This window comes from Cervus canadensis, chromosome 1, assembly GCF_019320065.1.
Source record: "Cervus canadensis isolate Bull #8, Minnesota chromosome 1, ASM1932006v1, whole genome shotgun sequence".
NCBI lineage: Eukaryota > Metazoa > Chordata > Mammalia > Artiodactyla > Cervidae > Cervus > Cervus canadensis.
Window position 1 is genome coordinate 63,238,466 of NC_057386.1, and position 13,088 is coordinate 63,251,553.

The following is a 13,088-nucleotide window of genomic DNA, read 5'->3' on the forward strand; positions in this document are numbered from 1 at the left end:
GGGAGAGGCTCGGCACTGGGCGCCGCAGAGGCTGGGTCTCCCCGCATGGGGCCCGGCGCCTGACCTCTTGTCTTCCGTTGAGGGAGAGAACTGAAGAGAAAGCAAAGGCCCCCCCTCTCACCTCCGTGTCTCACTCTCAGACTCCCACCTCCTCCTGCCTCGTCTCCCGGCAGCAAAGCCGCTGGGTCCAGCCCGCGCATGGCTGGTGGGGTGCGGGATGCGCGGTGGGGGAAGCGCCGGGTTTCCCGGCGGCAGTGCCTGACGGAATGGCTTCCCTGCAGAGGGTCCCGAGGCCGGCGACGGGGACCCGCATGAGCGTCCCCGCTCCGCAGGAGGTCCCCGCGCGGGTATCCGGCCCGCACGGCCGGGGGCGGGGCGGCGGGGAGGCCCCTGCCCGCAGACGCGGAGACCCGGGGCAGCAGCGGGCGGTGAGCGCCGGAGGCATGGCCGCGGGGGCGGCCCCGGGCCTGGAGGGGCCCCCCCAGCACAAGCAGGTACGGGCGCGGGCGGGCGGGGGTCACGGGGTCGCAGTCCCGAGGCCCGCGCAGGGGCTGCCCGATACACACATCGGTCTCCAAGGCCCCCTCCCGCGCGCGCACCAGGTGTGCACCCGCCGGGGATGGAGGGGCGAACGACCTTCTGGAAGATGCTGTGGCTTGTCTGCGCTTCTCCCCACTCCGGGAGGCAGAGTTCCTGTCCGTTTCCCTCGGTCTCTCCTCTCTCTCCCCTCCTTTTCCCCTCTCTCCGTCCTCCCCCGCTCCTTCCTCTCCCTCTCCCCCACCTCTGTCTCTTCTCGGATGAACCTTATCCTGCTCGGCCCTGCCCGCTCCCTGCCCTCCACACTGGCCGCCCACCCGCTCCCAGCTCGCTGGCAGAAGGCCCCACGGCCCGGTGAAGGCCGGGGCCTTGAGGCGGACAGCTGAGGGATACTGGGGGTACATCAGGCTCGACTCTGTGGTTCTCACTCAGGAGGCTGGGGCAGAGCCACCTGGAGGGCTCGGGCCGTAGATGTAGGTTTCTACCCCCAGGGTCTCCAAACCTCACTTATAGGGTAAACCCTGATCATCTGCAGTCTAACCAGTTCCCGGGGGGTGCTGCTGCTTGAGCTCTGAGAATCACGGGGCTGCCTCGTTCTTCCTCCTCCTGGTGGTGGCTTCAAACCCTATCATTGATTTATTTTTCATTCATCTGACAGGCCAAGACCAGGTACTGGGGACTGGGGGAGGGGAGGGAGTAACCATGCAATTAGAGGAGGGCCTTTCCTCTGGGAGTTCACATTCTGGAAGAGCAGTGAAAAAAGAACTCAGAGAGTAGGAAGAAATTACTGTCCCCAAAACAGGTTCAAGTGAAGCTTTGTAAGAGTTCTAAGAAGCAAGGGATTGCAATTGGCAGCGGGGATGGGCAAGGCTAGTGAGGGGCATGGCATTGAGCTTGGCCTTGGAGAGTGGGTGAGCGCTGACCTTGTGAGGACTAGGGAGGATAGGAATTCCAGATGGAGGGAACAGCAGGACCAGCTTTTTGGAGGTGAAGAAAATTGTTGGCGAGTGGTGAGCATGGGGAAGGGGGGAGGGACCGGCACTCACTGTGACCCTGGTAGAAATTCAGAAGGCTTGTCTTAAAGAAGGGAGAAAGATAAGGGAAAGAGCTAGGTATGCCTCTGGGAGTTAGTGTCCAAAATGAAGAAGCTCTAAGGAAACTGCATGTCCCTCAAGATGTCCAGTGTCTCAACTTCCTCCAGTGGAGGGGCCTATCCTGCAGGGCTCCCTGGAGGAGGTGGGCCCAGGGCAGCCCAGAAGGGAGGCTGGGGGTGCAGGAAAAGCACTGGGGGACAAACAGTTCTGCTTGGTTGGAGCAGAGGGTGTGCTGAGGTAATGGAGGGAGGTGAGGCTGAAAAGGGACATGGGACTTCAGGAGGGACATTAACCTTGGTGGCCAGGGGGAGGATAATATGGTCGGTGGGCTTTTATTATTATTATTAATGTTTTATACATCCAAAATTTAAAGAGTCAGATAATTCTGTAGACTTAAAACACAAAAACAGCAGCTCCACTCCACTCACCCTTCCCCACTTCTGATTTCCACTCTCCAGAGGCAATGATTTTCAGCTTTTTCAGTCATTTTTTTCTGGTCTGTGCTCCATATTTTCAACAATGCAGTCATACAACACTTCTTGATTTTTAGTCACTAGTGCTATTGGATCGATTCCCTGCTATGGAGGATAAGAGCTACACTCTCTCCCACCAACCTGTCCACCCCACCCCATGCCTGTGACTTGCTTTCTTCTAGCCTCTCACGTTAGTTACATCACATGTTAGCTAAGGCTTCATTCACTGCCTGTGTCAGGGGCTCTGAGCCAATGCTCGTCACTCGAAGCCGGACACCACGTGTACACCCTGAACTACTCTACATCCCTTTCAGTTCCATGCTCTGGTTCCTTCACTTTCTGTGCACCATTCACCCATTCATCCCCAAACTCACTGCCAGACTGGGACTTATCCCCAAACTCACTTGCCAGGCTCTTCTCAACATGCTGGAGCATGTCAGCGGATCTCTCCTGTAACTCCTGAGCTTGGATCCTTGGCATTTGACCTCTGCCTTCTCTCTGCATAGGTTCTTCCTTCTGAACCACAATGTTCAGACTTCCTACTGATGTAATTTGATGTGGCTCTTTTCTCATCTACTCTACTGGGCACCTGGTGTTTTCCTTCGAAAACAGGTGTCTTTCAAGCCGTGGGAATTTTCCTGTATAATTTCTTTTAAATTTCTTGCCTTTAGTCATCTCTGCTCTCTTATTCTGGAAATCCTCTATTTGGATATGAGATTTCCTGGACAGATTCTCTAATTTTCATATATTTTCTTTCTTCTTTTCTACCTCCTTTGGGTTTTTTTTTTTTTTTTTTTTCCCTTTCTGAAGCAGTTTCATTATTTATCTTCAAGATTTCCATTAGATTTTTTATTTTCAGTTCTCAAATTTTTCACTTCTAAGATTTTTGTTTGTTTCCATTTCTACAGCCTGGGGTCCTTGTCCTCATGGATGCAGAGCCCACTCCTGTCATCTTTGGCCGTCTGCCTGTGTTTAAGGGGAGACACTAAAACACTGTTTGGAAGTTCTTAGAAGCAGGGAGAGCTTGTGGAAGGATAGGCTGCACTGGAGGAGGACCTAACTAGGCCTTTTCACAGGAGGGATGATGCCGTTCCCTATCTGTAAGTCTTTTCTCTTGGCCTGGACGGTATCACACAGAGAAGTCCTCTTCTCCGTGCTTCCTGGCAGCCAGCATCCCCAGCCAAGTGGCAGGCCTGGAGCAAGAGTACAGATAAAGGCCCACAGGCCTTGTGTCTAAAGACTATAAGCCAAGCTGCTCTTACAGGCTTGCCTGCAGGTCCACCCAGGACCTGTGCCGCCTCCCTGACCCAGAGCTTACAGCAGTCACCCGCTCCCCACCTACACACCTGAGTGTGGTAGCTATCTGCTGGGGCTGGACATGCAGGTGTCCATTTCCTGGAGCTGCCATAACAATAGGAGTTTACTGAAGGGATAAATTGGGAGATTTGGATTGACTATTATACACAGCACTATATGCAAAATCAATAACTAATAAGGACCTACTGTATAGCATAGGGAACTCCACATTCTGAAAAATAAATGAAAATGAAATGTTAGTCGCTCAGGCATGTCTGACTCTTTGCAACCCCATGGATTGTAGCACTCCAGGCTCCTCTTTCCATGGGATTCTCCAGGCAAGAATACTGGAGTGGGTTGCTGTTCTTTTCTCCAAGAGATCTTCCCAGCCTAGGGATCGAATCCAGGTCTCCTGCATTGCAGGCAGATTCTTTACCATCTGAGCCACCAGGAAAGCCCACATTCTGGGATAACCTATATGATAAAACAATCTGAAAAAGAATATGTGTGTGCATAACTGACTCACTTTGCCGTACCCCGGAAACTAACACAACATTGTAAATCAACTATAGTCCAATGAAAATTAATTTTTTTAAGTAGAGAAAATTTTTAAAATATTGATAGAAAAGAAAACAATAGAAACAAAAAAATAGGGCTTCCCTGGCAGTCTAGTGGATAAGAATCCACCTGCCAATGCAGGGGACAGGGGTTCCATGCCTGGTCTGGGAAGATTCTGCATGCCCAGGAGCAACTAAGCCTTCTCGCCACAACTGCTGGAACCAGGATGCCTGGAGCACGTGCCCCAAGAAGCCAGTGTGAGGAGACGCCCATGCACAGCGGCAAAGAGCAGCCCTGCTCACCACGAGCAGGGAAGACCCACGCTCAGCAGTGAACACTAAGCATGGCCAAAAATAAATATGTCAATCTTTTAAAAACAAGAAAAAAAATAGAACCTTACTCTTTTACAGTTCTGGGGGCCGGAAGTCTAACACCTGTGTGTAGGCAGGGCTATGGTTCCTCCAGAGACTCTAGGGCGAACCTTCCTTACCTCTCCCAACTTCAGGGGACGCCAGGTGTCTTGGGCTTGTGGCTGCTTCCCTCCAGTCACTGCCTCCGTCTCAGCGTGGCTTCCGTCTCCACGCCTGTGTGTCTCCAGGTGTCAGATCTCCCTTTGACTTTCTGTTCTATCGACTCCAGCCACTGGGTTCAGGGCCCACCCTAAATCCTGGATGATCCCATCCCCAAATTCTTAATTTAATCACATCTGTAAAGACTCTTTTTCCAAGTAAGATCACAGTCGTAGGGACCAGAGATTAGAAATAGGCCATATCTTTGAGGGCTGGGTAGGGACGGACAGGTTCATCCCCCTGCAGAACAGAAACCAAGGCTAGGACTGGTCCCATCAGATGCCCCAAGGACTCTTGATAGGAGGCAACCTCACCTCCTCACTCCTCAGACTCAGGACTTCCAGGCAGTTCATGGCTGCTTCCAGACTACCCATTGGATGGAGAGAGGCAGTTTGGTTATGACGGGGGCCTGGTCCACTGAGACACCAGCTTTGGATGGCCTGGGATAGAGAGGGGAGTGCAAATTAAAAACTCTATCTCTGATTTTCCAGGGCTCAGACTGTTCTTTATCTCTCCCCTTTTTCCCCAGTCCACCTGAGAGCATCAGCCCTACACCAGCCATCTTCAGTCAGTTTTTACTCAGGCTTTCAAAATATTTCCTCTTTTTTTTCAGGATCTTAGGTCCCCAACCAGAGATTGAACTGGCGCCCTCCAAAGTGAAAGCACAGAGTCCTAATCACTGGGCCCCCAGGGAATTCCCTCAAAATATTTTCTTGAGTTAGAAAAGAGGGGGAAAAAAGCCTTTGTGTTTCCAAATTTGAGATGCATGGGTGGTAGAGGGGAGGCTTCTAGAGCAAGGCAGTGCCCGTGGGGCCTGATGGAAGGCCAGGCTGGAATCTCCCCTCCAGACGAGGACTTTAAGTACTTCCCCCGTCCCTGCCAGTGCCTCTGTCTCTAAGCCCCATCGAACCCCCCAGGGTGGGGTGGGGTGGAGAATGACGCAAAGTCTCACACTGACTGAACCTTCTATTTTCAACACAGCTGCACCCACACTCCTAGAAGCGCTAGGTTCCCGCCTCCCCTCCGCCCTCCCAAGGGTCTTCAGCATGGAATGTCTGCTTTCAGGAAGGCTTTTCCAAAGTTATCACTCGTGAGTTGAACCATCTTTGCGTAAATGAGCCATTTGTATTTCCTCTTTTATGAATTTCTTGTTCATGTGCTTTGCCCTTTACAAATGCTTTATCTCTTTTGGATTAAATTGTAAAAGCTCTTTTTCTATTCAGGTTAGTCACTTCTTGCCTTCACATATGTTATATTTTCTCCAGTTTATCTTTCAAGTACAGGTGATTTTAATCTATTTGATTTTTGTGTCCTCAAAATTCATTGATTTTTTACTTTACAGTTTCTGAGTTCCATATCATGCTTAGAAATCCCTTCTTCACTGAGGTATTATTAAAATGCTTAACTATTTCTTCTAGCACTTTTCAGGTTTTCCTTTTCACATTTAAATATTTGATCCTTTTGGAATCTATTTTGAAGCCGGGTGTGGATCCAGCTTTACATTTTTCTCAGATGACTAGCTAATGGTCTCAGCACCGCTTTTTCTTCATTAATTTTGTATTGGGGTACAACCAATTCACAATGGTGTGATAATTTCAGGTGAGCAGCAAAGGAGTTCAGCCGTACATAATAAATATCACTCTCCCCCTAGTCTGCCTCCCATGCATTGAGTAGAGTTCCATGTCTCAGCATCATTTATTGAACGATCCATTTCTTTCTCACCGGTTTGAAGTAGCTCACTTATCATTTGTAGCTAGGTCTGTTCCTAGACTCTGTCTTCTGCTCACTCGCTCTCTTCCTGTTCCTGGGCCTGTAAGGCTATCAGGTAATTTCCGTGGCTGTACTGTAGGTTTCAATGGCTGATAGACCACATCCCTAGTCTTCACTCATCTTCTGAATTTTCCTGGATATACTTATGCTTATCCTTCAGATGAATTTTTGTGTCATTTCAGTTTCCAAAATAAATCCTCTTAAGCCCCTGGATAGCCTTACATAATAACATACCACAAAAAAAAATCTTTCAAAAAATAGATTCCACCCTAGGAAAAAAAAAATTGTACTAGAGGAAACTATTACTAGAAAAGAGATATCTCTAATTGTATCATCATCATAGTTTGCTTTTTCCCCAGGAATAAGAATGTTGTTTCAATATCACTTGATCTAGGGAAGTTCTTAATTGTATTTAGCAGAAATCTTTTCAGCTGCAATTTCCACTCCCTAAGCTTTCCTGTCTTCAGTAGAACAATTGATCATACTTCATTTAAAATGACTTCAGAAACAGATTCACAGATATAGGGAACAAACTGATGGTTGTAGGGAGGGGCAGATTAGGGGTATGGATTAAGAGATACAAACTGATGTATAAAATAGATAAGCAACAAGGCTATATTGTATAGCACAGGGAATTACAGCTATTATCTTGTAATAACTTATAGGAGGATAATCTGTAAAATACTGAATCATTATGCTGTCTACCTGAAACTAATATAATATGGTAAATCAACTATACTTCAGTAAAAAAAAAAAAAGACTTGGAATCTGGTGGGTAGTTACACATTTATACCCAGAGCTACATTACTTGTAAAAGTCAAAGGAAGCATATCTTCTCAACTAAAAACCCAACTCCCTGTTTTAAGCTAATTTGAACAAAAAGCACTGTGAAGCCAAAGATCTTGAACAGCAAAAAGGGGACCCATGGAGTCTTGGTTTTAACTTTTACTGAGATGACTGGCCCTTGGATGAAGCACCTTCTTAGAAAACTCTCATCTAGCGTCTTATTTACATTCGCACTATTGCAGTGAAGTGGATAAGAGCAGTTTTCACGTCAGTCTCCAGCCTCTGAGAAGGAAATGGGGACAGACACGGGTTGGTGATGTGCCTGGGTCACCCAGAGTCCATCAGCTCAGCGTTCAGTATTCCCAAAGCAGAAGTCAGTCAAGTTGGCCACATCCCACTAAGGAGGGGACTTGGCGCTGCTCTTCCCTGAGGGCTGCCGCTAAGGTTTTGCTCCTAGAAGGCAGCCTTGAGCCCAAGTGCCGCAACCTTCATTTGGATATCAGGGACCACCAGGTCAGATCAGCCAGTGGCAGGAGAGCCCCAGGGAAGCTGCAGGTGGTAGCTGCTGCCCCACCCACTTCCTCTCCACCATCACCCAGAAAGTCCTAAACCTGCCTAAACCTCAGCTAAGCTGTCTCCTAGAGCTTTCATCCCCCTTATAAGGGGACCCCTCCAGTCTCTGACCAAGGAAGGCATACATGTCTTATGGAAACTGTTGACCTTGAATCAGAGGAACCCTAGCTGAACTATGGATAGTGTTGTTTCTTTCCATCTGTCAGAATTGCTTCTCTCTCTCTCTCTCTCTCTCTCACACACACACACACACACACACACACAGGAACTGCTTCTGCCATCTCAAGACAATGAGTCTGAGTAGGCTGAAGGAGTTGGTGATGGACAGGGAAGCCTGACATGCTGTGGTCCATGGGGTCGCAAAGAGTTGGACACGACTGAGCGACTGAACTGATTTCAAGAAAACAAAGAGGGGTAAAACCTATTTAATGTCTGATTTGTGTAATAAAGGCTTTATTGGCCTTTTCTTCTTTGTCATCATTGGGGATTTTAGCTTTTGATGCTACTGGACTAGAGGTTAAGCTGTCTGTGTTCTCCATGAAAGTTAGAAAATGTCTTTCCAAAGATTAGCCTTAGAAGCTTCAAATGACCCAATGTAGTGGATCACTCTGTCGGTCAGTCTCAGGCACTCTCCTGGGAGCGGTCTCTAAGCTCTCCCACCCAGCCCACCGGCTGGGCCAGACTACCCCCTTCCCTGTGATCAGGGTTTAAGTTAAACGAACAGGAGGACACAACAATGCTCCAAACGAGAAGCTGGTCAGCTCTGACTAAATCCTTGAACTTGGAGAATGTCATCTCCAAGTTCTCACTGACATCGTTTAAGACACCAGCAAAACAAATGTTTTTCACAAGTTCTCCAATTCATAGATTACACCAGAAGCCAGGATGACACTGCCTGTTGGGAGGCCACTTCCTACAACTTTGACTAAATTGCCAAACGAAACCACCGGAATGGTTTTGTTTCCTGACCTTAGAGAGCAGAATCAAGTGTTTATTAATAGTGACCTGATTGCTGTTTTGTTTGGGTGTATGTGTGTGTGTGTTTAGTTCTGTAATTAAATATTTTGTTAGGGCTTTCATTCTAAATTATTACAGTACTAGGAAACATCAGTATTTTTCATGGTTTGAGTTTCTCATGTAATGCTGTAAAATGGAAGCTAAGGAAACAAGAAAATTTTGAGAAGGGATCTTCTTATGTTTTTCAGATCTCTCACACAAAGCTTTCTGCGGATGATGAGTGGAAGTAAGTGACTTGTATTTTTTTAATAGCTGGTATACTAAAAATTAGATTTCCATCTTAATAGTTTGAGAAATTAAATGCAGCCATCATTTTACTTATAAATTCCCCAGCATAGAAGGTGGGTTAGTAAAGCCATGTATGCACAATGATTGTATAGACCAAACTGCAGGGGTTTCATCTGCCTTCTGCAATGGGCTCCATGCTGGTCCACGAATGTATATGTCCCTCAATATATGTCCTTATATGTCCTTGTCCTTTCAGGCACAAGATACATCTGGCTTTCCTTTTAGGCTATTTCTTCTGTGTTATGGTACCTACTCTGGGGCCATTGGACCCCTATGGGCACCGAATGAAATAAAATAAAACTGTTCCTCCTTTTTTTGCATTATGGTCACCAATTATGAATGTATTCCTAATCAAAATAGAAGATATCTGTTACATTCTACACTAGTTTATACTTTCCAAAGTACTTCCACATAGGTTAACCATCTGAGATGCATTTTCACCCTATATTCACAAAATCATTAATGTTACAAAGTATATTTTGTTTGATATCATGCAAGTCCTATTTTAAACTGATGACAAACCCACTCTTCTATCTATGTATTACACAGAGTGTTAAATAGTTATTTTGGACCTGGAATGTAAAAACTACAACTAAGTGCTCGTACCCTTTTATTTTTTTCACTTCCCATTTCTTCAGAAGAATGAATATATTTTTTAAAGAGCTTCTAGAAATCATTCTCGACTCCTAAGCTCAGCTTCCAGTACAGAGACCAATAGCCACATAATTTTATTCCGGTTGTTTAGCTGATGTGGGCTTCAGCTTCTCCACTTGATCAATGAAGGGGTCTCAGCACATTTATGGTACCTCCCAGCAGTGACAGTCTCAGATTCTATCTAAGAAGATAGATTTTTGAGAAGTTTGAGAATAGTTGAGAAATTATTAATTATTCATGGAAATGCTGGGCGCACACGAGGTTCAACCAGTGCAGTGCTTTATTAACAGCATAAGTTAGTAAGTCAATGGAGAAGGAAGCACCCTACTCCAGTACTCTTGCCTGGAGAATCCCAGGGACAGGGGAGCCTGGTGTGCTGCAGTTCACAGGGTCACACAAAGTCGGACACGACTGAAGCGACTTAGGATTCATGCATGCACTGGAGAAGGAAATGGCAACCCACTCCAGTGTTCTTGCCTGGAGAATCCCAGGGACGGAGGAGCCTGGTGGGCTGCCGTCTATGGGGTCACACAGAGTCAGCAGCAGCAAGCAGAAATATTTAGGAGGCTCTGTGGGCTCATTTCTGCGCATTTTCCAGCAGGGGGCACCCCTGGGATTTGGATGGAGCCCTTGCTGAGGAAGCTCTGTAGAAATGTTGGTAGAGAGAGACCCAAACCAGGTACCTAATAAGTGGCTTTAAAAGGTCACAGGATGTTACCCTAGGGTGCTTTCTGATCAGTGCCCTAACTAAATGAAAACTAAGAGATTTTGTGACTGATAGTGCCTCACTTGGGGTAGAAGATAATGCTAACCAATATTTATAAAGTAATTGTCAAGGTTCATATTAAATACTATCCCACTTTTACCTAATTCCTGAACCACTCTCTCTTCCTCTGGGCCAGTAGATCCCAATTTAGGCTGCACTTTAGAATCATAAGAGGAACTGTAAAAATTACTGATGCCTCGATCGCATCCTGGAAATCTCTATGCGTTTGCTCAGGCTACCGTAGCAGATCACCCAGAATGGGTGCTAAAACAACAAAAATCTATTTTCTCACAGATCTAGAGGCTGTAAGTCCAAGACCCAGGGGCCGCAGGCTTCGGTTTTTCTGAAGCCTGTCTCCTTGGCTTCCGCCTGTGTATCCAGATGATCTTCCCTGGGCGAGTCTGTGTCCTCACCTCCTCTTCTCATAAGGACACCAGTCATGTTGGTTAGGACCCGTCCTAATGACCCCATTTACCTTAATTACCTCTTTAAAGACCCTTTCTCCAAACACAGTCACATTCTGTGGTCCAGGGGTTAGCACTTCAGCTTATGAATTATGAATTTTGAGGGAACCCAGTTCAGCGTAGAACACCGAGCAACGGTCACTTCATTTATCTGGGGTCCAGCCTGGACACTGTGATTTTTAAAAGCTTCTCGGTGATTTCCAGGTCACAGTCCAGGTCAAGCAGCTCTGCTCTAGATTCTCTTGGAGGCCACTTCTTCTGTAGGAGGTTAAACCAGGTGACATACTACTTCAGTGGTTTTGTCTACCACTGTATAAAATTAAAAGTCCAACTAAACACGAAAGCATTTAGTCATCCTCTGAATGTTTGTGCCTAAGGTAATACTTAGGCCTCTTCTTCCTGCTTATAATGAAAATAATTTCTAGAACTCAGAGGTTTTCCTAGCCCCACACATAATATTCTCTCCATAGACACCATCTGCCAGATATCCTTTTACTTAAGAATGTTAGAAATTACTTGAAATTGCCAATATTTGATTGGAGTTTTTTTTTACTTTCAGAAATGGCAATTTCATATGATACAACCTAATAGTAAGTATTATTCTTCATATGAAAGTGAAAGTGTTAGTTGCTCAGTCATGTCTGACTCTTTGTGACCCCATGGACTGTAGCCCAGCAGACTCCTCTGTCCAAGGGATTTTCCAGACAAGAATACTGGAGTGGGTTACCATTTCTTTCTCCAGAGGATCTTCCCAACCCAGGTATCGAACCTGGGTCTTCCACATTGCAGGCAGATTCTTTACCATCTGAGCCGCCAGGGAAGACTATTGTTCATACAGACACAAATAAAATATCATATATATGTGCTCTACAGTTATAGAGCACCTATCTGTAAGGTACAGAGAGATCATTATTTTAGATGTGAAAATGAGGAAACTGAAGTGCAGAGAGAATAACTGACTTTGCCAAGGGGATGAAGTGGCAGATGGGAGGTTGGAACCCAGGTCTTCAGAGCCCACCAATGAGCTTTCGTCCCCATTGATCACCTTGAAAGGACAAGGCTGAGGCCAAAAGCATGTGGGCAAGCTAAGGACAGAGAGGAGCTGGTTTCACTGACAGACTCAGGCTCCTCTTCTCTGCTGTCCTTCCCCCAAGCCCAGGGGAAAGGGGGAAACTGAGAACTTAGGAAAACTTTGTAATCAAAGCTTCGAAAACCCTACGTTTGCAATCCCCAATTGCTTCTCATGAGTCCTGCCTATTTTTCTTGTTTTGCAAACCGACCGAGTTGAGGGCTTGTTCAGCTGACTTCCTTTGCCGGTTGCAGCCTGCAGCAGGAGAGGATGTACAAGCTGCACCGGGGACACGAGTCCATGCACGTGGAGATGATCTTGGTCTTCCTCTGCGCCCTGGTCATTGCCCAGGTGGTGCTGGTGCGGTGGAGACAGAGGCACGGCCGCTCCTACAACGTGAGTCACCCCCGGGCCGCTGCGAGCTTGCTCCTCTTCCCAACACATCCCTCCTTTGTTAGCACTTTGAAGGAAATGGTTTGGTTTAAGTCAGTGGCTCTCAGCCCCGTGCAGTTTTGCCCCCGGGAGACTCTGAGCAGCATCTGGAAACGTTTGTGATTGTCACGCCTTAGCAGGAGGGAAGCGGGGAGGGGAGCAGCTACTGGCATGGAGCGGTAGAGGCCAGGGATGCCGCTCCACAGGCACAGGACGGCTCCTCATGACAGAAACACCAATGGTGCCAAGGCCGAGAAACCCAGGCTTAAGTAAACCTCCTTTCCTTTTGGGCATGAACTATTTCTGCCAGTGGCCCAGGACAGAAGGATTAGGAATGGCAGAAACAAAAGGCTGAGGCTGTCTAACTTTGCTTCATCAGCTTTCAACTGTCCTGGAGTGGATGGTTTCTGTCCCCAGGGGGCGTGGTAGAGCAGACTCTGAGCTGACCTTTTCCGCAGGGAGCAGGATCCTGTTTCACAGACCCATCCCACCCAGCTCGCCCACGGGAACCTCCCACCTCACGCCTCGGTCCTGGCCTGGGCGTGTGGGGCCTGAGCCAGCCGCTGCCATGCTGAGGGCAGTGCTGCTCACAGCTCCGGGCGCAGCAGAACCAGCGGGGCACCCGTTAAATGAGACTCCCAGGTCCCACCCCCAGAGTTCTTTCACTCCACGTAGGCCAAATAGTTTGCACGTTGAACGAGTTCCCGAGTGGTGCAGAGTTACTGGTCCAGGGATGGCACTC

At 47.5% G+C, this 13,088-nt stretch overlaps 2 protein-coding genes across 5 annotated transcripts in view; one reads left to right on the top strand and one right to left on the bottom strand.

Annotated features, from left to right (window-relative positions):
* Positions 1 to 13,088, bottom strand: part of TLR2 (toll like receptor 2) — a 136,031-nt gene that overhangs the window by 61,277 nt on the left and 61,666 nt on the right. The window lies entirely within an intron of this gene.
* RNF175 (ring finger protein 175) overlaps positions 136 to 13,088 on the top strand; it is a 60,788-nt gene continuing 47,835 nt past the window's right edge. For 3 of the 4 annotated variants that reach the window (XM_043484164.1, XM_043484172.1, XM_043484176.1), the window contains exons 1-3: positions 136 to 494; positions 8,862 to 8,899; positions 12,169 to 12,310. In XM_043484164.1, coding sequence (XP_043340099.1) covers positions 267 to 494; positions 8,862 to 8,899; positions 12,169 to 12,310 — 408 coding nt within the window. In that variant the 5' untranslated portion in view covers positions 136 to 266. Of the gene's footprint in view, positions 495 to 8,861; positions 8,900 to 11,404; positions 11,436 to 12,168; positions 12,311 to 13,088 lie in introns of all 4 variants that reach the window. The other variant, XM_043484183.1, reaches the window with a different exon arrangement.